Source organism: Pipra filicauda, unplaced genomic scaffold (assembly GCF_003945595.2).
Source record: "Pipra filicauda isolate LSUMZ 115617 unplaced genomic scaffold, ASM394559v2 scaffold141_size4267151_pilon, whole genome shotgun sequence".
Classification (NCBI taxonomy): domain Eukaryota; kingdom Metazoa; phylum Chordata; class Aves; order Passeriformes; family Pipridae; genus Pipra; species Pipra filicauda.
Window position 1 is genome coordinate 1,173,224 of NW_024103896.1, and position 25,184 is coordinate 1,198,407.

Sequence of the window (25,184 nt, forward strand, 5' to 3'; positions counted from 1 at the left end):
CGGTTGTTGGATGTGCGGGATTTTGCAGATCACTGAAGCTTCCACTTTCAGGGGGGATTTTCCATGCTTTTTGTTGACTGCTATTGTGTACAAAGGGTCTCAAAGATGGTACAGGTTTTTGGGTTACATCCCGAGCAGGACTGCTGCCGCATGGCTTCCCGGCTATGACGTGAGGCTGCTTCAGAAACTCTGAGTGACTTTGTGCCGCTAAACCCACGGCGAACAAGAACCCTCATGCTCCACAGCAGCAAGACCTGCAGTGACCCTGGGGACCAGCCTCGTCCGGCTGCCCCTCTGCGGGGGACCTCGCGAGTGCCCAGGCTTGAGGCTGGGTAGCGGTACAGGGGATCTGGGCAGGAGGCTGCCCTTTGAGGGAAGGATGCCTTTCAGGGAGGTAGATGGGCTTTGAGGAAGAAGATGCCCGTTGGGCAGGAGGACTCCCGTCGGAGAGGACAACTTTTGGGGCGGGGGATGCTTTTCGGTGAGGAGGATGCCCTTTGCGAGGCAGGATGCCCTTTGGAGACGCGGGCGCCCTTCGCAGCAGAGGACGCCGTTTGGAATGAACACCCTCCGGGGTGGAGGAGGCCCTGCCCCTCCCGGCGGAGCTCAGCCGGCCCGGGGCGGGCCCGGCCCCGGGGGCGGGGAGGTGGCGGGGCGGGGAGGTGGAGGCATCCCGGCCCACTTCAGCGGAGGCGGCGGCTGCGGGCGCGGTGCAATGGCGGGGTGGGCGCTGGGGGCCGTGGCGCTGGTGCTGCTGGCGGCGCCGCCCGCGGCCGTGGTGGCCGACACGCCGGCCAACTGCTCCTTCGCCGACCTGCTGGGCGCCTGGGAGCTCCGCGTCTGGCGGGCCGGCGGCCGCCACGGCAACTGCTCGCAGGCGGGTGAGACCGCGGCGGCCCTGGCCAGTTCCCCTTCCCCGCGGAGCCCCGGGTGCCCACAGCCGCTCCGGGAGGGGGAGAGGGTGTTCCGGGGAGCCCGAGGAGATGGGGGGGGGGGTGGGAGCAACGGCGGCTCCGTGCCGGGAGAACCCAGAGCCGGCACAGGAGGCGGGTTCCTGCATGGAAGTGCATCTGACCACTTCTGTTTGTTTCGGTTAGGGCTCGACTAGGCCTCTTGATGAGCCCCACGGCTCTTGCCTGCTCACTGCCCCTCACAGGTGCCTCCGTGCCCAGCTCAGCCTGCCCGGGCAGTGGCTGTGACCAGGAGGAGAGCGTGGCTGTGCTGGGCGACACACCTGGCACCTCCTGGGAAGCCACCGGCTGCCAGAGCTGGCTGTCGGGGGAGCCTGACAGCATCCGGAGAGCTGGAAATACCGCGCCCCGTGGAAATACCCGCGAGGAGATAATAGTAGCGGGGAGTTACTATTTAGCTTTTAATCTCTTCCACACAGTAATCATGCTGTAATGATTGTATTTCTTTTAGGGCCTGTGGAGAAAAAGGTGCTTGTCAACCTTCAGAAGTTAGATGTGGCTCAAGATAGTCTGGGCAACTATGGTTTCTTCACTTTGATTTACAATCAAGGCTTTGAAATTGTGATAAATGACTACAAGTGGTTTGCATTTTTTAAGGTGAGTTAACTTGGTGTGTACTAGATCACTGGCTGTTGCTAAAATGGCTTATAGTTAGGCTTCTCTTCAGTCCCTGAGTGGCATGGTAGGTCAGTTGGGACACTTATTATATTTGATTCTAAGATTTGCCTAGATTACTAGACAAAGAATTGTTTTAACATAAGGAAACAGTTATCAGTGCCTGGGTAGAGAGTAATGCCCATACTGGGCATTATCTGAAAAAAATTACAGATGCTGCTGCTGCTTTCCTTTCTTGGCATGCTTGAAACAATTGTAGGCCTTCATGAAACTAACTCTTTTAGTAGCCAGAATTTTTTTCTTTTCTTTTTTTTTTTTTTACTTTTCTTGACACTGTGGACCCATGTGAAATAGCAAACACCATTCCTTTTATCTTTCCTTAAAGATGTTTTCTAATGCATGGAAATTTTGGAGCCTTCTGTTCTCCTTGCTGAAGGATTTATAGGATTCTTTAAATTTTATTTCAGAATACTGCTTTAATATCTCAGGAACCTTTATGCTGCCTATAATTATTCATCTGGAGTAATACTGTTTTCTCCAGTCCCTGTTAATGACTTCATACCAAGCTGAAAACAGTGATGGCAGGCAGGGGGTAGACAGGAGAAAACTCTCTTGTTAAAGGAGTGCTCTGCTGCTGTCCCAGTGAGTGGCATTGTGAGTCTGAAGGGTGGTTTGAAGTAATCTCTGCAGGATAACTTTGCTACCTGGGAGACATATGTTTTGCAATAGTTGATGAATGCAGTCCTGGGCAGGAACAGTGAACATGTTTCTTGGTTTTTTCAGGAAGCATGATCTTGGCTTCAGATGAGTCAGCAGTAAACACCTAGGCCTTGTCCAAGCACAAAATCACTGAACCTTCACTAGTAGAAGGAGGGTGAAGAAATTACTTTTGCTTTACATCGTCTTTCTAGGCGCCATCATAGATGGTTTATTTTACAGTAGCTGTTTTAAAGTCAGTGTTTTCAGATGTTAAGAAAAGTGATAATCTGCTCTCCCAGGAGAATTGTAATCCTTACTGAACAGAAGTGATGTACAAGGCCTGAATTTAACTACAAGTTCCTTGCAGCTTTCTGTGTGTCAATTTGAGCTCATGTAAGGTAAAGGACTGTGTAGGCTGTTTAACATAACTAATGGGGGGTTAGGTTAACCCCAGTGTGTAGATAGGGGTTACCCTGATAAGTAGCAAAGCTCCAATCAACCACTTGCTTGTTCCCCCCCAGTGGGACAGGGGAGAGAATTGGAAGGATAGAAGTGCAAAAACTCATGGATTGAGATAAAGGTACTTTAACAGGTAAAGCAAAAGCTGTGTAGGCAAGCAAAGCACAATAAGGAATTCGTTCACTACTTGTCACCAGTAAGCAGGTCTTTAGCAATTTCCATGAAGTGGCTCTTCATCATGCGTGACTGTTACACAAGAAGGCAGATGACATGATTCTGAACGTTCCTCTTTTTTCCTTCTTTCCTCAACTGTTATTTCTATACGTGATATTGTACGGCATGGAATATCCCTTTGGTCAGTTGGGGTCAGCTGTCCAGGCTGTGTCCTCTCCCAGTTTCTTGTGCACCCCCAGCCTACTTGCTGGCAGGGCTCTCTGAGGAGCAGGTGAGGCCTCGATGCTGTGTAAGTGCTGCTCAACAATAACTAAAACACCTCTGAATTATCAACACTGTTTTCTTCACAAGTTAAAAATGTGGCACTATATCAGCTGCTATAAATGACTGTCAAGACTAGTGCACTCTTATAACTGTAAATTTTTAAAATAAGAATGCAGTTTTTAAAAATAAGACGGGGTCTTATACTTGTGTGAGAGAGAAATACCTGATTGACATTCTCATCTGTATAAGACAGTGAAATTAAATTGCTGCTATGTGCACTTCTCATAGCTTTGGCAGGTGATACACCAAAAACTGTATGGACACTGAAAGGTAGTCTAATTGGGCAGAATCGTTCTGAAACTTCTTAGGCAGGGACACATCTATGAGCCTACCTACAGTGGGAGGGCCTCCCTCAAAAGTAGCAGGAATTGCTGCCTCTGAGGACGGTGGAACACTATGCTATAGTATTTCCATGAACTCAGGCTTGAGGTGTCGTGTCTGGCAGGTAGAATTCAGCAGTTGTTGAACTCATTTGAGGAGAATATAGTTGAACTAGCAGACTGGGAATCCTTAAGCTGATATTTTTACACTAAAATACAGAGTGGCTTTACAAGCCAGTATGCTGAGCAGTGAAACAGGTGCTGATTATCAAATTAGTTCTTGTATGTGAGCAGTGCAATCATAGAAACAGTGTGTGGCCTGCTCTGGAACATAAATGGATCTGTTAGGAGCCAACTTGAAGACAGTTGAGAGTCAGAGAAGGATCTGCTTCTGCTTGTGATGTACCTTGTGAAATACATCCCAGAACATGAGCACTAAGTCAAGTAATCAATAATCTTAAAACAATATGCCAAAACTTTTATAGAATAATTTAGGTTGGAAGGAACTTTTGGTGGTCATCTGATTCACCTTGTTGCTCAAAACAAGGCCAGTCAAATCATGTATGTGTTTTAGCCGTTTGTGAGCAAATGCATTAATTGTTAGTTTTGCAGTCACCTTTGGTACTGAGAAATGGCAAGCTTGTTTGGCTCATTGTTCAGTAGTCGGGAATTCATCAGCAAGACATCTTTAATTTAAAGACTTCTTTTCTTAGACATTATAGAGAGGATTAGAGCCAAATTCGGTTACCATCTATTAGTTTTCCTGCTCTAAAGGAAACAATAGATTACCAAGATGCATGTAAAATGTCTGAGAAGGCTGAGGAAATACCACAGCACTTAATAATTGCGGTTTTTTGCTGCAGATAACTACTTGATGTTATTGGGCAACAACATGCAATGCTGTCTATCTCCAAAATTCTTACTTCACAACCATCAGTGGGGACTTGGAGGGAGGAAGTGGTTCCTTACAAACTGTTTGACTTTGTGACATATTTAGCTGTGCATATCTGTTTACTTTTAATCCAGTAAATACTGCATTACATATGAAATAGAAATACAAAATGTCTAGTCCTGGTAGAAACTAGAAATGTGGTTTTATCTTTCAAATGCAACTAATTCTTTTGTAAGACGATTTTCATCATCTTCTACCCTAAAATTTTTAGGGAATAAGTAATATATTCCATTCAATGCAGGCTTCAGAGTTTTTTGAACAATGTTTGCCTATTGTTTAAAATACTCCTACCATTTGCACCTGAAGGTAACATAAACATAGCAGACTTAATTTGCTTAGTGTTGGTCATACTTGAGAAGCCTTTTGAGTAAAAAGGGTAAACTATAATACTAACTGGCAAGGGCCTTCCTCTCTGGAAATGCAGTAAGAGGAAAGCGTAAAAGCAATCTCATAGTATATTGCTTAGCCTTGATCACTGTTGAGTATTTGAAAGGTCATAAGACAAAGTCCCTTTGGAATTCATGGAAGGGAAGAATTTTCTTTGCTGGTAGCCTCTTGCTCTACAATAAGAAAGAACTAATATGTTTAATATGGAGTAATTTGCTGTATTTTTTTCTACTTGGTAAAATTACTTAATTCACTCTGAAGTAACCTTAGAGTGTGAACGTGGTTCTGGAGTTACTGCTTGATTGTGGAATAATTTCTTGGTTCATGGAGTGGGTTGTGGTATTGGAACAGCCATGATACAGAAAGCCTTGCATATCTCTTTCCATAGTAGTGGGTTTGGGCTTGTCAAGCAAGTGTTTATTGCTTAAAGGCTGCTCATCAGTTTCAAATTCTTTTTATGTTGCGCTAAAGTTATGTGGCTAAAACCTCATCATGGTGACAGGGCAGAAGAAACATCCTTTTTATATACTATGGTCCTGTAACTTGTATTCTGTAATGCTCCTGTTCTGACATTGAAGAGAGATGGAGTTGCTTGGCACAATGAAGAGCAGTATTTAAGCCGTTAGTGTAGTCTGTGTGTTTCAGGCATAGAAGTGCCACTGGTGCTAATTGAACTTCTGGTGTATTTCTGCTTCATGTTAAAAAATTAAGCTATTAATTACTGACCAGAATGCTGTGAGCTTGCCTTAAGTGGTGGGTTTATCAGAGCTACTGTACTGTGTATATATAGACACAGCCTGTTGGATGATGCATGTGTCAGTGAGTTATTAAGCTTTTTGTTCCTGTGGCTTGCTAAACAGACATCCACTAAGACTTTCGTGGGGCCTCACTACCATTACAAGTTAGTTGTTCTTTGACTTGGGGCCTGTGGGGAAATGATTATATACACCAAAGGAGTGGATTGAGTGAGCTTATCTATGCATTTTTTCCTCAGTTTGCTTTAGTATCTTAAGTAAAGAAACTCTAACAGTGTTTTATTTCTAACTATCATTGTATTACTGTTCTCTTAAGTTTTCCAAGTTAAATGCAACATCCTACTGTATTCTTGCATTCTGCTTCTGACAAGTCATAGTTATTCTTCTTGCTGTTTGTTTGCAGCACAGAGTAACTTGTTTGTTTTACAGAAATACTCTTGTTTAATGTGTGCTGCTGAAACATCCCTATACTGAACTTGGATATGAATTTAGTTACTGACTTAGCAGAAGCTTGAGCATGTGCTTCTGCTGGATGACACAAGGATTCTTTAGGGCTATGCAATATATGAGGCTTTAAAGTTTTTATTTTTTCCCCGAAGGATGGCAAAAGAAATAGAAACAACATAACATAAAAAGATAGAGTGAGGCTGAAAGGAAAGTTGAGGCTAACTAATTTCAATTATTTATAGCTTTAAGGTATTTATTGCTGAGACTACCACTTTGAGGGAGACAGTGTTGTAAGGTTCTTGCTGTTTGTACCTTAAGCTAACTGGTACTAATTCTGACTTCTGAGATGTCCTTTAGCAAAAACCACAACTCTGGCATTTTTTTCATTTTGAAACAGTATAATCACTTCAGCAAAAAGAAAGAAGTAGATAATAGAATATTCCACCACTCAAGTTACTAGTCTTTTCCAGACTGACTCAGTGATATCTTTGTCACATCCTTTTCTCTCTTCCCCAATGCTCCCAAATTTGGTTAAAATCAAGGACTACCGTTCTGAAATAACCAGCCTCGATATGTGACAGTAGTTTATGTTTAAATTTTGAGATGTGAAAAAAAACCCCTGAATTCATTTCATTTCATATGCTAAAGTAGAAGTGCTAGAGCTGCTAATGCTATTTAATCATTCTACATATCACTTGAAAGTCAACTTTTAACCTGTCTTAGTTGGGCTCCCTTAACTGGCAGTGTGCAACTGCTGCTTCCCTAAAGTGTAAATCTGAAAGCACAGGTCTCAGAATTTGAGAATGTTCTCTAGAGTAAAGAAAATGCCCCTACAGTTGATACTTGCTTGCATTTTATATCAGGTAGCAAGATGCAGTACTTTGTTCTGCTAACATAATCTTCTGTATTTTTGTACAGTAGGGCATCTGCAAGTCTGCAACTCTGTTCTAATTCAGTGTGTGCTTTCTGTATTAAAATGCATAGCCACACTTGTAAATTTGGTAACAAATGAGTGATAAGTCTTTCCACCAGGCTTAATCACAGAATATGCCAAGTTGGAAGGGACCCACAAGGATCATCGAGTCCAAATCCTGGCCCTGCACAGGACCATCCCAAAGAGTCACACCATGTGCCTGAGAGTATTGTTCAAATGATTCTTGAATTGTCAGGCTTGGTGCTGTGACCACTTCCCTGGGCAGCCTGTTCCAGTGTCCAGTGACCCTCTGGGTGAAGAACCTTTCTCTAATATCCAACCTAAACCTCCCCTGACACAAATTCAGGCCATTCCTTTGGGTCCTGTCCCTGGTCACCAGAGAGAAGAGATCAGTGCCTGCTCCTCCTCTTCCCCTCATGAGGAAGTTGTACATGAGACCTGCAATGAGGTCTCCCCTCAGTCTCCTCTTCTCCTCTTTATCTGCTGAACAGACCAAGTGACCTCAACCGCTTCTCATACGACTTCCCCTCAAGGCCCTTCACCATATTCATTGCCCTCCTTAGGATGGGATGCTCTGTAAGAGCTTAATATCTTTCCTATATTGTGGTGCCCAAAAACTGCAACACAGTATTCGAGGTGAGGCCACCACAATGCAGAGCAGAGCAGGACAATTCGCTCCCTCAACTGGCTGGCAACGCTCTACCTGATGCCCCTCAGGACATGGTTGGCCCTCCTGGCTGCTGGGGCACTGCTGACTCATATTCAACTTACTGTCAACCAGGACCCCAAGTCCCTTTCTGTGGCACTGCTTTCCAGCATCTCATTGCCCAGTCTGTACGTACATCCAGGGTTGCCCCATCCCAGGTGCAGAATCTGGCACTTCCCCTTGTTGAACTTCCTATGGTTGGTGATTGCCAAGTCCTCTAAGTGTATAGGGTAGTCCGGCCCCCTAGAACTCAAGTTGGCTTCTTGCCCAAGCACTGCTTGAGTTGAGAACATTAGATGTAAAAGGGGATGGGTGGGCAGCCTGTGTTTGTAGCACTGCTGAATCCCTGTTAAAATAACGTTTCCAATAAGGTCTCCATCCTTTTGTGCTTTCCCCTTAGTGAGATTAAAGATTTAAAGAAAGCTTTAAACAATTATGTTTTTTTACCAGGACTAGAAGTGAATATGCAGATAGATTGTCATGATGACCAACACAGGAAAGATGCTATTAAAAGTATACTGCACCAAAAACCTTACCTGGGGTTCAAGTATCTGACAGCAGTCTTCGAAGTCTAGTTACATGAAGCCTTTTAAGGTTAATGTTGTTGGAGTGGCTTGGCTAAATTCTGGCATTAGGCAAAGTCGTGTGAGTTGTCAGGCTTGAGAAAAATATGCATTTGAAATAGAATTAAAGCTTAAACCTCAGAATTGGAACTGTTGAATATATTTGGTGCCTTTTTACAGGAGTTGTCCTAGACTGGTCAGATCACTGGATGCAGTTTACTTAATGCTGCGGATGTGAGCATTGGCTGATGAAGTTACCACGTGGCATGGTTGCAGTGGTCTCTTATTAACTCAGAAAAGAAAACCATCATCTTAGGTCTGCAGAGAAAATGCATGCAGCAGTTGTCCAGCAGTTGCTGGTGATCAGAGCTGTCTGGCTGTTGTCCTTCATGAAGGATGCTGTTACAGGATGGGTTCTGTGGATGTTTTAGGTGCTGTGCTGGCAGCTTCTTTGGGGTCTGATGTTAAAATTCACGTCCAGCTGAGTCAGCTGTTGTTCATGCAGTGGTGCCGTGTCCCTGTATGATTGTTATTTGGGCAGGCATACTCATAGTCAGTCCTCTAAAACCATTACACTGGTACAATCAGATTTGCCAGATCAAATCTCTCAGACCTTCACTGGTAGCAGTAAGAAATGCTGCCTGTGGTTTTAGAAATGATGTGCTAATTTGGTGGTGTACTTTCTGGTAGTAAGCAGTGGGTGTCATTGTCATGGCACCTATGACGATGCTACCCCATTTTATTTCTTCTAACATGTGGTTCAATGGGTAATTAACTGGCTTGTAGAAATGAAGCATAAATATTGGAGTTTTTTTAAAGGTTTCTCGGTCACTTCGCTGCATCAGTGGCTCTCAATTACAAGTCGGGGGGGAAAGGCAAATTGGGACCTTCCGGGTATATTTTCATTTCCTAGCTGACTGTGCTTCTTTGAGGTTAAATTCTCTTCATCCAGGTATCATTTGATGTGCTATGGTCTCAAAGTCTCTGTGTCCCCTTTTTAAAGTCAGTTCAGTAGTAGCTCATAGTCTGCCAGTCTACAAAAAGTTAGCTACAGAGGATTTGAATTACCTAATTTTAGGCTTCTACACAGACTGTCTGAAATTGGCTTTTGTGTCTTGAGGCATTGCCACTGACTGTCCTCTTACCCCCTTCCTAGTTTTGCTGATATGTATGGACTGAAAGAACAGTGTAAGAAACTTGCTAAATTCACTGTCCCGAAAGATAAGTTGCACAAATGTTGTGAATGCTATTCTGGTTTATCTACATCTTTAAAAAAGCAATGAATTTGATCTCCTGGGAAAGGACAGGGATTTTTAGGAGAGAAAAACAAAACAGAAAAAAAAGGCATTTTGTTGTTTTAATTTGCTAGTTATCGGATGTCTTCATGGAAAAAAAAGGCAACGAGTTAAGTCCTAAATCTAATTTAATTTTAATTTAATTCAGTATAACTGTATACTAGGCAGGATATGTGTCTGATTGTTGCAGGAAGCAGGCCTGTTCCTCTAATCTTCACGTATTTAGATTGAAGGCCTGTGTTTATTGAGAATAGCTGTACTTGGTCTTGTTATAATCTGTGGCTACTTTTACATAAAAAAGACAGGTATTAATTTAATGCTGTCGTGTAGAGCCAATAAAGTGATCTCACAGTAAATTACAGATGTAAAGTCACTAACCTGTTGCTTTTGGGTGTCTGGATTTCTAGCACTCCTGTTGTGAAGAGGGTATTTCTCAAATTGTCTCTGGACCTTACCCTTGCTATGTGGCCAAGTGTAGTTATATCCTATATTGCACAGTCCTGCACAATAAGAGAAGATGAATAGAGCAAGGCAACAGCTCAGCTTCCTAGTGCCCCCATGCTGCTCCAGTCGGCAAACTTGCTTGCCTTGCTAGACAAGCAGGAGTGTAGATATGAAGCCTCTGCAACCTCCAGACTGGGGACAAAGCAAATTCCTGTTCTAAAACAGAGAATTAGCCTTTTATTCCTTTGATCGATAAACTTAATTATTTCACTACATGTTCTCCTTCAGATTTCCCACAAAACCTGTACAGAGTCACAATCCCCCTGTCTCTTTAATTACTCATTTCCATCTTGGGGCATTTCCGTCACCAAAAACCACCACTTTCTTCAGTAAAGAAGCTGAGCAAGCATTTTGTTGAAACATAGTTCCAAAATCCCTGTACTGTTGTACATGTGCAATTCCAATGAGATTTAAGGAAGTATTTTTGGACTAGGAAACTTGGATTCTATTTTTGTGATTAGAAGAGTAAAGTTAAAGCTTCTGTTGCATGGGATTTTCAGACTCCTTTGTAGTTTAATACAAAACAGGCTCTAACCTTAAGAGATGAGTAATGAGTAAAGAACCACACGCCCCCTGCCCCATCCTGAGACATTCTGCCTGTCAAAGAATTGCTAATTCAGAAAACTTACGTAGCTGGGTAAAGTGTTAGTGCTAACTGTTGTATGAAGACACATTTTACTGAATACGTAACATTATTAGTCTTCAGTACTAAAATGAAGACTTGTGTGAACAGGGAAGTGTTAGGACTCAGGACTTGAGACCTTAGTAACACTCTCCTCACTGCCAACTTTAAATGAGTTGTTCTCAATGGATCATCATTTCATACTGTTTCATTTTGATAGTTCACGTGAAGTTGTTTCTTGATGCTGTACCATCACAGCTCAAGCTTTAAGCAGTTGCAGGAAGTCTCATCTTTGGTTCTGACTTGTAAAACAAAAACAGTACGTAAATTACACACAAATAAATATAGAAATAGTACATGTTTCCCTGAGAGGTTACTGGATGAGAGAAACTTGCTATCCTTCCTGTGTTTGAGTCCTAGTTTCTCAAACTTTTGAAGTAGTCCAGAGTTAGCTTGACTAGTCACATATGTGGAGCAACAAACCTCAGGGCCTTGAAGAGAAGGGTAAGTACTAAGAGGTCTTTTGCATCTTGCTGAGAAAGTAACTGTTGAACCCAAACAACTAGCACCTGTTAGTTGATACTGATATTAATGCATGCTTTGTTGCTAATAGTGCAAGTCACAACCTGATTGTCTTCTGCAGTGATTTGATAAGTATCAGTTTCATTTATCTACTTAACCTCTGGAGTATATGTTTGGTCACTTCCTCTGAAACACAGGCAAGAAGCAGCTGAGTGGGTGGGGAACTGCTGTTAGGCTAACAAATGCATCTGCTCAACACCAGCATAACTTCTTCACATTACAGTACAAAAAAGAAGGCCAGAATGTAACCAGCTACTGTAATGAGACTCTACCAGGATGGGTACATGATGTACTTGGCCACAATTGGGCTTGTTTCATTGGACAGAAGATTACTTCATCTCCTTCAGATGTTCACATAAACGAGCTGCCTCTCCAGAAGCCCAGGGGAAGGTAAGCAACAGATAAGTGAGCTTTTACTGGAATAAAATGTTTCATAACTGTCCTTCAGGTTTTAACTAAAACCCTAAGGACCAATTCCATTACTGAAGGCAAAGTTAATACCAGTTATAATGTTGGAAATAAAACCTGAATGCACTAAAACAGAGGAGCGTGTGCCTATCACATCAGAGTTTCTCCCGTGGCGAAGCTCAGTTACAAAACTGGCATGTCTAAGCAAGATGATTATATCTAGTCAGTCTCAAGTTTAAGGAACCTTGTCTTGATCCAATATTTCCATGTTTCTTTATCAGTACCTACCACAAGACACTTCCAGAGTTAGTCTTTTACATACTGAGTTTAGAGAACACCTTTATTTTTCAATCTGTCCTTTTCTTACTGTTTTATTTGGTTGCTTTTGTTTGCAGACTTTCAGGCAGGCGTTATGTGCACAACTCTGATTTCGTAAATGCTATCAATGCTCATCAGAAGTCGTGGAGAGCAGCAAGATACAAGGAGTATGAGCATTTTGCCCTGGAAGAACTAACTAGAAGAGCTGGGGGTCTCTATTCCAGAGCTTCAAGGTAGTTGAAACAAAACAAAACCTTTTGTTTTGCCATAAACTTCGCTGCTGCCAAGACTCTGCTTATATTTGTCCTGGCGCTTTCTAGCTGTATTTTGGCTTGTAGGTCAGATGTTTAATCAAGTTTCAGGGCCTTCCAGCTCATAGTCATGGGGTCCCAACATAGTTTTCATTTGAATGATTATTGTGAGCATCTATCATCTCAAGCAGTTGAGACAAATAGAGTAACCTACCCTTTAACCTTGCCCAGTAGCTCGCTGCTGAATTCGTATGTGCAGGGAAGAAGTGGGACGGTCTCGGTTGTCATCTCACTCTCGTGTCTGCTCATCAGCTGTTTGCCACAGTCAGGAGTTTCTGCTTGTACTTTGTCCTGGTTCTGCTAGTTCATAATTGCAATTAGAAAGCAGTGAACTGCATTCTACCATTAAACATAAATATTAAAGATTTCTGAGGGAATTCCCTGATTACTTTGATAATTTGCCATGCCTTCAACAGGATGCTCTAACAGGAGTAGTGTCTCACTGAAGAAGCATGAAAGCAGCCCCAAGAATGCCTTCAGGGTCTTGCAGATCACTGAGCAGAGAGCAGTAATGGGGATTTCTACATCATCCTCTAGATTAATTTGCAAACTAGAGTTCTTTGATCTAAAGATTCTCTTCTTTACAGCTTTCTACCTTCTTGGCATTTTTGCTTTTTTCACTCTTGGTATTCCTGTGAGTAGGAATGCTACTTAGTTTTCCAAACTGTGGCAATTGTGTGTTGTAGAAGAAGGTCCTACTCTACAATAAAACTGCTGATTTGTGTGGGATAATTATGCAAATTATCATGGTTTCATCATATAGACAGAACTCACTTTGTAGATCATCTTCAAATACAGTAAACTACTTGGTAACAATAACCTGTCGCACCCATACAGTGCCATGATGGTATTTGGTTGGCCCTCTCCTGCTTTCAGAACAGATTCCAGTGTCTGGTATTTGTGAATGGCACCTAGGGACAAGCATTGGTTTGTGTGAAGGCTGAATACAGAAAGCTCTTGGCTTGCTGATGTATGAACATCACTTGGCTGCAAGTGGTAAATGAGGAAAGTAACATTCAATACTTCTTCAATAGTCACAGTAAAAACTTGCTCCAGAGAAGTTTCTGAGACAAGTGGTACTACATCTAGTGAAGTGTTGATGTAAGCCATGTCTGTCTGCAGTTAAACAGTCTGTAGCTGCTGTCAGTGCATGCTGCCAAGACAAGGTGCCTTCTGCAGTCAGATATTTTACATACCTCGTGATAGCAGAGGTGTAAAATATCTGCTGCAGAACTGTGTTGCAGTGTCCCTCAGCACTTCAGATGAGCACAAAGGTATTTGACCTCAGCAGCTTGTAGATGTGAAGGAAACGTCCCTGTTTGACCATGCAGAAGCCACTCTGGCAGTCACTCTCACAGCACCTGAGCTGGAACCGAGGCCCCTTTGCAGCTACAGAGCCCACACTCACGCAGTCAGACCAGGTTTCCTTCCTGGCTTGACTCCGGGTTTCCCATAGCAGAGTCTCAGATGTCCAGATACGTAAAATAATTTAATCTTGATGCAATAACTAAATAACAAAATAACAGCTTAAGCTGGTACTTCTGTGGAGGGGCCCCAAACACAGAAACCCTGGGGCTTTTATCCACTCACAGGCTAAGCGGTGAAAATCTGGACTCCTCGGCTCCTGCCGTGTCTCTGAGTGTCCGGTGTGGCTTGGCCGCAGGTCCCCAGGCCCTTGGTTATGCAAAGGGTCGGCAGTTCACAACCTCTCATCTGGGCCACTCAGAACTCAATCTGCAGCTGGCACTGCAGCTTGCAAACTGAGCTTCCTGTACTGAATGTGTATTCCTCAGCAGTGGATAGTTCATAATATAGTTCCGTCAGGGAGCATATTTGAGTAGGTCTTGCATCCTGCTGAAACTAATCTCTTCAGATTGACACCCACTCAATTTAGATGGTGACTATTTCAAATTGCATAGTGTGAAGTAAGTCCAACTAGTAGAAGCCAAAAGATGAAAACTGAGTGTTATGTAATTGTTTCCTTGTCTAGAGCATGGTATGTTTCTCAAAATCATTTTCTCCTCTTTAGACCAAAGCCTGCACCTCTAACACCTGAATTACTAAAAAAAGTTTCAAGCTTGCCAGAATCCTGGGACTGGAGAAATGTGAATGGTGTCAATTATGTCAGCCCTATTCGGAATCAAGGTAAAAATGAATAAAAGCTCTGAATGAAATGCTCTAGTGCTCTTTTGATGTACTTCATAATTTGCTGTTAGCAAGAAGTGTCTTACAGCTGAGAGATTGCACCTTTACTATGAATAACCTGTGGAAACTGGTTGGAGTCCTGGCTACCAACACTACTGAAATAGGTGATGGTACTGGCTTATCCAGACAGCAGTGTAGCTTGCTGGAGTGAAGGCCAGTTATCACAGAACGCTGTATAAAGACAGCTCTCAAGTTTTGTCCAATCCATCTCAGCCACAGTTTTCTGTACACTCACTGAACTGATGTACATCAAACCCTTTCCCTAATTCTTGCTGATGGCAAATTATCATGCAGCTTTAATGAATAAACCCATGAAAATTGCTTATATTGCCTCCTGATAAATTTAGGAGTTACTTAAATGGTTAGTTGCAAGAGGAGGCATTAGTCTCTGTGAAAATTGTGGACACTGATAAATATAGAATACTGATAAAACTATTTTTTTTCTTTGCCCTGTGATAGGGAATTATTTAGCTTAAAGTGGAATAAAAAGGATACCATGCTGGTATATGTGTATTCTGTAGGAAGTGCTTTTATAGCACTGTGGTGTGAGAGACCTGAATTAGATGGTTAGATCTGAATTAATGGAAGCCAGAAGTGGACTCAGTTAATGTGTCCCTTGCCTGAACTACCATTTCCAAATAAACTTGCATCTTCTGGTAGTTATCTAGTTACAACTTTTTGGGGAAAGGAACATAACATTAGCATGGTGGGGAAGGAGTTACTTAAATCACTGATCCCTCATTTATGGGTTAGTTATTCTGCCAGCTGGGCTCCTGGTAGCAGAAGAAGCATAGGAAGGCTTGTGGGAGTTCTAGCTTGCAAGCTGATACATTGCATCACTGGAAGATGGCAACAGGAAATTATATGGTCCTGTGTAGGTGTGAGTCCTCTACTTTCTCCTGGTGTGAACTGTGAATATACCAAAGGCTCTTTTAGCTGCCAGACAATTGAACACTTAGTTCCAAACTTACCCTTTCTCCGGTATGTTGCTTCAGAGTTTCTCTAAATGAGAGCTACTCTGTTGTTTCCAATAATAAAGCTTCCTACACTTTTCCTGTAATCTAAAAGTCCATGCTGAGTATGTTAAATGTCTGTGGAATATCCATTCCGTTCTATCAAATTAGTATTTTAGCTTTCAGGCTTTAAAAAGAAAAATAAACAAACAAAAACCCCACACACAAACAAAACCTCCAAAAGAGGTCAGTCTGTGAGCCTCATAAATGCCACTGGGGTAGCAGGAGAAAAATTTAGCAGCCAATCCAATGGACTGAAATGGTTGTGTGAATTGTATTTTTTACATTTTTGCACACAAGATGCAACAAAGTGTTCAGTGTGGCCCATCTAAGATGCTGTGACTGTATAGTGAGTGGGTGGCATCTTTCACTGCTTCACTTTACCCTGCTGGGCAAAGGAGTGTTCATGTTCAGGCTGATTTTGCCCCTTCTCTTTTGAGATACGTCTGAGTGAAGGTGCAATTTCACAAAATCTTGCTTTTGTAATAGCTGTGCTTTTATACACCCACACAGTTCAAGAGAAAGTATTTTGTTTTGTTCCTCAGGCCTCCCTTGTTTTCATAGCTCTGCAATATTTGACTTTCCTGCTGTCAGGAAACAAAAGGAAATCATGGACCTTGGTGACAATCAGTAGATAAAATAGGACCCCATCCAAGTAATTGTTCTTCCCTGTGATGCTTGTCATTCCACTTCTAAAGGTTTTTATATGTGAAAGGAAGGTCCTAGGAAGTGAAGAGGCCTAAAGCTAGAAGCAATACTAAATTTTGATGCAAAAGTAAGGAGACTTAACTCTCTGCCAGGAAACCAAAGGGAAGTTAGGGTGCCTCTGAAAAGCCAGCGTACAGTTACGTGCCCTTGGAAAGCAAGGGGAGCTGGGATGAATTCTCTATATCAAACTTCTATTTATACTACTAGTCTCTAAAAGTTGGTTGTTTTAGGGGTAGCTGGAGAGGTGGAATATTTTTTCAACTGGAGATTACAGGACTAAATCCATTGGTAGGTTGAAATAAGAACAATAATGTCAGCATTCACTTCAAATAGTTCATTGCCACTTAGCATATGTACTCCATAAAGGGTTGTTGTCTGAGGCGGTAGACTGAGACTTCTCTGCCCTGGTAATGCGGTCCCTCTAGGTTCATTCTGAAGGAATAGCATAATAGGATAGCTCTTAAAAGGTACTGCTGAAAAAAACACTGAAGAGCAGTATGCTGTCTCTTATTCTTGCATAAACTCTGTGTTCCTTCAGAAGTTGTTAGAAGTGGTTTTTTTAATTGTGTGCTTAAAAGCTAAATGTAGATATAAAGTTTCTGCTCCATTGGTTTTTAACTTCTAATCACATCTGGTAGGTTTTGACTCAGTGGACTCTAGGAATTAGTTGTACCTGACTGTAGGTGACTAGCCTTGTTTGCGTTACTGACTGCTCTTCATGGTTCCGTTTTCTCCCCTTCTTAGGCTCATGTGGCAGCTGTTATGCATTTTCCTCCATGGGCATGCTGGAAGCAAGAATACGTATCCTTACAAACAATACTCAGAAACCGATCTTTAGTCCGCAGCAGGTTGTGTCTTGCAGCCAGTATTCTCAGGGTAAGTGTGCTGGTATTTACAACGACAGCTTTCAAGTTTTGATAATGCTGCAGAAGGACAGTGTATATTAAAAACTTCTGTGCCTTCCCCATCGCACACAATTTAGTTTTTTCATAAAGTTTTTGGCAGGCTATACTTTATAGTACTTTTTTATTTTTTTAAAGATTGCAGGAAAAAATTCCAGAGTTGTCAGTCCACCTCTTTGTGGGATGGATGATGGGACTGAATAAGGAGCAGGTGGCCTCATGCTTGGGATGTTACTGGATTTTAGGTAGATCTACCTGTGACGTGGGGAATATCTAAGGAGTAGGGCTCAAAATGTAGCTAAATTGCAATGTATTCCTAGAAAGAATGGAACTAAATATCCTTCCAGTAGCATATTTAGAGGGAGGAGGAGCATACAAGGAGGGGGAGATGAGCAAAAGCAATGACTCAAGCTTTCTGGAGGACTGTATGCTTATTAGTCAGGTCTTTGTGCTGCATGTAACTAACTGCTCTTCCTGACGGGGATTGTCAGGAGCAACTGAATGAGAAAGGGGTCTATGTATTAACGTTCCCAGTATAGTTCCCACAAATGGGAATTTTGCCTTGTGTGTTACAGAAAGCTAGCTACAGCTAACTAGAATATTAGGATTGTCTGGGTCTCTGCAGTGCATGTTCAATAGTATATCTGAAAGTATTCCAAAAGATATAAGTAGGAGAGGCTCCCACCTCAAATAACTCTCCGAGGTAATAAGCACATATTTTTTTTGTTTAGGTTGTGATGGTGGCTTCCCATATCTCATTGCTGGAAAGTATGTCCAAGACTTTGGTGTGGTGGAAGAGGACTGCTTCCCTTACACAGCCCAAGATTCTCCATGCCTTTTCAAACGCAGCTGTTACCACTACTACACTTCAGAGTACCACTACGTTGGTGGTTTCTATGGAGGCTGCAATGAAGCCCTGATGAAACTTGAGCTTGTTCAGCATGGGCCAATGGCTGTTGCCTTTGAGGTTTATAATGATTTCATGCTTTATAAAGAGGGGATCTACCATCATACTGGGCTGCAAGATGACTCAAATCCTTTTGAATTGACCAATCATGCTGTCTTGCTGGTGGGCTATGGTGCAGACCCAGAAAGTGGTGAGAAATTCTGGATTGTGAAGAACAGCTGGGGCACCTCATGGGGAGAAGATGGTTACTTCAGAATCCGCCGTGGCACTGATGAATGTGCAATTGAAAGCATTGCAGTGGCTGCAACTCCTATTGCAAAATTATAAATGTAGAGGTCTTCATCCAGTGCCTTGTCCTGAGCCATATGAACATACCAGTTGTTGAAGACTATGCTTAAAATCTGTCCCCTAGCTTGAACAGGACAGCTTTAATGAATTTTTCCAGAACAGAGCAGTTTCCCTATGTGAGAGGATGAACACTGTTAATTCTGCTCTATGCACTGAAGGCTTCCTCTCGAGTCTGATGGTAGATGACATAGAATGGCTGTTTTGGTAGCAGTGGTGATTAGTTATTCATCACTAGATATACATCTTCAGTTACCAGTTGCATTTTTTTCCATGGACAATCTTGACCTTCAGAGCTCAGAGGGAAGTCTCTGCTGTGGTAATCTGTAACTGCTTTGAAAGGACACTGTAGTGCCTTACTTCTCAGAAATCAGGAAGTCACTGCAATTTAGAACAAATGTGTGGATTGGGGAGGGAATGGGCAATTACACTGATTAAAAGGAAATTTTAAAGCTTTAAGTGTCCTGTGAAAACTGCATGTCAAACCCTTATGACAATAGAAATCAAGTCTATGTTTCAGGCTGTTACTGAATGTTCCAGTTCTGGATTTTATTGCTGTGCTTTGCAATTGATCATTTCAGAGTTCAATAAAAATTACCCCACTCCTATAGGAGTTAGTTCTTGTGGAAGAAATTGCTTCTTTGGTGACCTGTCTCTGTAAGCTTCTTGTCAAGAACTTTTTGCTTCAGCAGGATATAAACTGATGGGAAAGGAAGATGAGAGAAGAGAGGAACTAATAATCTTACAGCTGAAGCTGAGATACCACAACAGCATTGAGCAAGTTGTCCAGGCTGTGGATATGGGACAATTCATTGAGTAAATTTGCTAATTCCCCAGTAATCTTGCTTTAGACTTCTCTGTTAATCTGTTGCCCTATTTCTTTCAAATATGCAGGGTAGAAAAATAGAGTTGAGGGGGAGAATTGCCACACTTGGAATTAACCAAGTACTTGGTTAACACAGCACTGGTCTTTGCTGTTCTCCACCTGAGTAAACAAGAGTGGCATAAAACCCCTGTTTCATGGGTAGAAGTTGACTTCTTTAGTAACCTGTTAAAATGTGACCAAAGCATTTCTATGCAACATACAGTCTTATAAGTGGGTTTTTTTAGGTGTAGGGAAGTTTATAAAATACAGAAAAATGGAAAAGTCGTCTGTAATCAAAATATCTCATTTAACCTACAGGGGAAAACTCCCTTTTACTACAGTAGCAGAATTTCACGGGAACTCCGTAACTCTAGTTTGCTCAAGTTGAGGGGCAGGGGAAGGATAGCTTCATAGACTTGGCTTTCTTCAACCCCCTGCCAAAAAATATCAAGTCAATATTGGAAATTTAGAACTTGTGTTTTTCCAGAATTGGAACAAGGACTTCCAAAATAGCTCATATTCCGCATTGGATTGTTTTAGCTGAGGGAATTGGGGGGCAGGGGAAGACCAGGGCACTTGTTCTTTCCCACTTGGATTATTTGGTGTTACTGGAAAACTGAGAGGCCCGTTGAGAAGTAAATTCCTTGCAGAAGACTGTTGTCTTTGTGTAGGTGACCTGCAGGTTTGTCCTACTACCTGTGGGGTCGCTGTGGTTTCACTACACAGATAATGCATTTTGAATATCTTGTGCATTTGGAAGTGTCAGTTCTTAATAAGCAGGTATTTTCATGAAGTTATGGCTTTGTTTGTGCTAGGTTCTTGGATTTCTTTAATAGCACGTGAGATTAGCTTGAGAATAAGGATACAAAAGCTAGATGTTTGTTTCTACTGTCTTTTAGCCATTAGGAAATCAACTCATCATAAAACCGTTGCTGACACCTATGGCACACTACGAATGTAAAAGCACTTACTATTCACCATGCATTATATCATGTTAGCTACATGTGTTTTGAATAATACTGTGTGTTGTTTTCTTAGCCATTCCCACCTCTGTCTGTCACTGCATGTGTGTGGCAGCTGCACCGGTGCTATTGTGAAGATGGGAGAGTTCCTAAAGTGGTCTGTCACCATCACTGCCCCCAGCAACTGTCATCAGACATATTTGTTTGCCTCCGGCTGACTGCAGTTATGGGAACATCCTTGTTTTCTGTATTCCAGAGTTGCTCAGAGGAATGTCAGTCAGCTTGATGGAGCTGATATGTGGCCAATATGACATACTTGGATTCTCGACTTTTATTTGGGACTGTGGGTCAAGTACAGAAAGTACATTCAGGAGCCACAGGCTGAAGATCAGCCAGAGCATTTCCTTCCTGCAGGCCAAAAGGGATGCAATTGCAGGAACTGATAAACCTTAGGAGTGAGGAGGTTCCACACTCTACTTTGTGATGGTGCAGGCTGTGACACAGCTTCACCCACTAATATCCTTTCAGCTCCTCAGAAGTTGCAGAGTGGGACTAAGCTTGGCTTAGGAGTACAGAAGACTGGAAACTAACTACTGCCAACAAAATGGAAATGTGGTTTTCTGCAACTTTGCTTTTTTCTAAGAGTTATAGTTTGTTTATATGGCTTCTACCTATAAATGATGTGTTAGCTGAAGTAGCTTAAAAATGGGAAAGATGCTATTGCTCAGGAGAATACTTGCAGAGTTGGCAAATGTATCTTGAAGTGAAGAAGTAGAGACCCAATATATTAAACTTACCATGGAAGGTTTTAAGATAATGTCATGGCTGATAAATACTTACAAGGGAAACACAGCTGGTCATCAGCCTAGCAAACAGAGATATTAAAATTTAATGTTTTGAAAATTAATACATACAGAGGATAAATAAGCTATATCTGTTTAAAAGGGAGTGTAATAATTCCTTAAAAACAATGAAAGGCTGTGGTGGAGTCTCTATCACTGGAGTGGGGGGATTTCCCAGTTTGAGCACTGCCCCTGACAACAGAATTGCTCAAGGAATCCTGCAGTTGGCTTATGAAGGAGACGTGGCTGGATCATCATGACTCTTTCCAGCTCTGTGAGCTGAGAACTTGAAACACTAGGTGACATTCAACATCCAAAGTCGTCACTCTAACTTTGCAGCATAAAATTCATATAAAGCAACAGCAGAGATTTTCTTTCCTAGATTTGTTCAGAATGCTGAAATTAGGACTGATTAGATTTGTATTAGTCCAGGGGTCTTGGGAAGACAGGAAAAACAAGTGTGCACCAATGGAGTTTACTAAAATGGCAAGCTCAGGAGAATTTTATAAGTTGCCTTTTTTTAAAATTACCTACACTTTACTGTCCATTGCTGGAGGCTTAAAACTAGTTTGTAAAATGCAGTTAAGAACATTGGGGCACTTTTAAAGGTTCTGCTGACATCAAACTTCCTATGACCTCTGAAAATATTAAGCTATATTTCTCAACTACTTTGATCAAGATGTGATTAAAACAGCGCTGTAGGTGTTGTTAATTGAACACTTGCAGCGATATCAAATGGAGAATTTTGAAAAGCATTTTTTCCTCAATTTTTGTATTTTAAAAGGGACAAGTGCTGTGGAGGTTTTTTATTTACTTTAGAAGACAAAAAGGAAGACGGAGTAAGGAAGAATTTTTTTCAGTGGTTTCAGTCTACAAAAGAGCATCTTTTATCAAGATTTTCAGTTTTTCATTCTTCCTTTTCAGGAAAAAAAAAATCAGCGTGTTTTTTTTCCCCCACTGAATCATTAATTTCTTCAGAAAAGACATTTCTGGCATGTGTTAAATATCCCATTAAAACATCAAAGCCATCACTGATTTTACTTTCACCTCAGTGGATGGGACTTACTTAACTCTGCTTTAGACAGTCTGCAGGGATGGAGCTGCCTAATGTCCCACTTTGGATTGCAGTAATGTAGGAAATGGTGTGCTCTCCAGAATGTGGTGAAGAGCATGGTGTAACGCCAGGAGTCTCTCAGGGATGTGATGCAGCAGCAGATGAGGAGAGAGGTTTCGGGGGGAGTCTGTTCCCAGATCTGCCGGTGACTGTGGGAGCTCCAGGGCATTGCAGGAGTAGGGCAGGAATGGCTGTGGGGGATTCAGGTTGCAGGTGGACCTGCTTTGCGGAGGTGTCTGTCCTGGCTGTGTGTCTCACAGCACTGCCTTACTAATCCCCCTATTTACATGAGAGCAAAATAGCACTTGGATTGTAAAATAAAGTGTATTAGTGAGGTCTGAAAGCCTGTGAGTGCAAACACTCTTGTCCCCAGAGTGATTCATGGCTAATTGTGGTTTCCCCCACTGCAGTCCATTATACACGTAGATGTAGCTACTTTTAAAAAAAATTGATCTCAACTGAACTTTGAATTTGAAATTTTAGGTGAGCCTAAGCATATTTAAAAGAAAGCACAACTCCTTTCCATATCCTGAATGGTATGTGTACCATGCTATAACCAAAGAAAAGGTGGAAACTTTGACTACAGCATGAAATAATGCAATATACTTGACTATCCCTTCTGAACAGCAAGTTTTAAGTGAATTGTCTCGCTCTCTGTTTGACACAGAGCCAGAGTATCTTACGTGCTGAGGAGAAGGTTGTTGGGGAGTGCAGCCCAAGCAGGCTGAGATTTCTCTGGTGGTTGCTATGGCTTCTGGATGTGCTGTAGGCTGAAGCAGCATGTGAGCATGTGTATCTGTGTGTTTAGGTTTCACAGAAAATAAGAAGCATTTAATGGCAGCTAGAAAGTTATTAATAACCTGCAACTTTAAGAGTTGGTCAGGTGCTGGACATTAACAGAGCATCAGATTTTATCAGTTCCCTCTGAATGACAGGTGGGGCAGGAGGAGGAGAGGTTGAAGCCTTGCTGTAAAGGCTAGGGAGAAACAGGCATGTGAGTATGCAGTTTTCTATATCTGTAATAGGAAAGGCTCTGACATGTACTTCTGCCAGTTATTCCTAGTTGTTTCATTTGGATCCGTTGGTTTGCTTCAGCAGGTGCTATTTAGCATGAGATGCACAAGCTAAATTAAACTTTCTCTCTCATGGTAACATTCACTAGGCTGATAGTTTAGTTCTCTCTCTTACAAGCACATTTTGCTATTTGCACTTTAAGATATATATATATATATATATATATATGCATGTTTATGTTTGAAGTGATCCTTGGGACCTCTGACTTAACCTCATTTAATAGAGAATATTTTTAAGGGCTGTGTAGAAGGGCTGATATGACTTTAGCAATAAGACAATAAACTTTAAGTACTGTCATAATCACCAAAGATATTAAAAAGGGATGTCTTTGCCCTAGGAGGATTTCAGAATCTTGAAAAACTTTGTGCATTCTTAAATGTCCGGCAGTTCCAACCCTGATGCCCTTCCTGTAAGGTGGGAAAAATTTCCAAAAACATTAACTAACTGGACAGAGTCCTTATTATTGTATTTAACAAAGCAAACATAAAACATACAGCATGTGGATTTTTTTTAAATTTCATTTAATTACCTTTTCTATTACTCTCTTATTTAACACTTGTAACAGTACTGTAATATAAAATGACAGCCTCTTCTATTGCTCTGTTTAGTGTTTAGCCAGAATAAATAGGATTTTTGGTTTGGACTGTACATGGGATTTCCTAAGGTTTTTCTTCTCATTAGCATTGATGACTGAAGGAGACTGAGTGTCTCAGAAGATAAATCTTCCTGAAAGCAGACAAGCCAGGACCTCTGGGAGGCCATTACTTCACCTAGAAATGGGGATACCCAAACCGTCTCTTGACTTTTGACTCACTACTCTGCTCTTGGTCTGACTGTGCCACTTCTTGCTCCCAGAGCTATTTCTGCATCACAGTTCATGAATATCTTGAGCCCACTTAAAATCCTGCTCCTATTCAGGACCTTCTTACTTCACCCTGTAGGTGTTTAGGCATAAACAGGAATACTCCAAAAGCTTGACATTTGGGTGACTAAGTCTGCAGTCTGTGCTGTACTTCGCTTTGCATGAAGATTTCCTTCTAAATCTCATACATTAATAAGACTGCTGAGGCTGTAAGTTTTGTCACATTTCTTCCTCCTTTTCTGAAGCCCTCTATTAACCTTGGGATTATATGCACAAGTTTAAATTTCAGCAGGAAAATAACTACAAGAAACTGCATCCAGTTGTGGGAGGGGGAAAAATCAATTACAAGAAATGAACTAAAAGGCCAAATCAAATACATAAAACTCAGCAGTGGGATGATAAAATATAAGCAATTAAATGCTTCTTTTCACAGAATGTATCTATTTTCTGTGTCTGCTGCCTTGAGAAAAACTAGAAATAAGATGATTGCATCTTCCTCATTGCTGGGGGCTGATTTTTAAGCTGTAGAATTTTTAATTAAAGAGTCTGGCAAACCAGAACTCGACCTGTATCTTAGCCTTTAGGATTGTAGAGCTTTGTAATAGCAACATTGAAACTTCTCCAAATGGAAAATGAATGGGACCATCAGGGTGTGGAAAACCCAGGAAAGATAGCCGGAGATGAGCTATAGGAAGGGCAGGTGCTGCTGGGACCTGGGTTTACAGCATATTAAGTTCCCATCACATCTGCATGAAGTACATCAGGACATTCAGAAGAGGTAACACAGGGTAACCTAAAGCAAGGGACATCCTAAAAAAACAGACAATCTAAAAGAATAAAAATCATTAAATGGTTTGGGTTGGAAGGGACCTTAAATATTCAACTCCTTCCCCTCCCCTCATAAGCATATATGCCACCCACTAGACCAGGTTGCTCAGGGCCCCATCCAATATGGCCTTGGGCAATTCCAGTGATGGGGCATTCACAACTTCTCTGGGCAACCTGTGCCACTGCCTCACCACCCTCACAGTAAAGAATT

General features: G+C 41.9%; 1 protein-coding gene across 2 annotated transcripts; it reads left to right on the plus strand.

The window, feature by feature from the left end:
- The first annotated feature begins 375 nt into the window (after positions 1-375).
- On the plus strand, positions 376-19,043 carry CTSC (cathepsin C). 2 transcript variants are annotated; one of them, XM_027744613.2, is made up of 7 exons: positions 376-481; positions 1,423-1,568; positions 11,533-11,699; positions 12,113-12,268; positions 14,376-14,491; positions 17,017-17,148; positions 17,906-19,043. In XM_027744613.2, exons 1-7 carry the CDS (start codon positions 418-420, stop codon positions 18,406-18,408), a joined length of 1,284 nt encoding a protein of 427 aa, XP_027600414.2. In that variant the 5' UTR covers positions 376-417; the 3' UTR covers positions 18,409-19,043. The 2 variants fall into 2 exon arrangements, with proteins under 2 accessions (XP_027600414.2, XP_027600413.2); XM_027744612.2 differs by lacking the exon at positions 376-481 and adding an exon at positions 545-881.
- The last annotated feature ends 6,141 nt before the right edge of the window (positions 19,044-25,184 follow it).

Bases quoted from the DNA above. Each gene is read 5' to 3' on its own strand.
- CTSC (XM_027744612.2), top strand. From the start codon at position 560: ATGAACACCCTCCGGGGTGGAGGAGGCCCTGCCCCTCCCGGCGGAGCT. The intron at 12,269-14,375 runs GTAGTTGAAACA...TCTCCTCTTTAG, and splicing joins CTCTATTCCAGAGCTTCAAG to ACCAAAGCCTGCACCTCTAA. The intron at 17,149-17,905 runs GTAAGTGTGCTG...TTTTTTGTTTAG, and splicing joins TTGCAGCCAGTATTCTCAGG to GTTGTGATGGTGGCTTCCCA.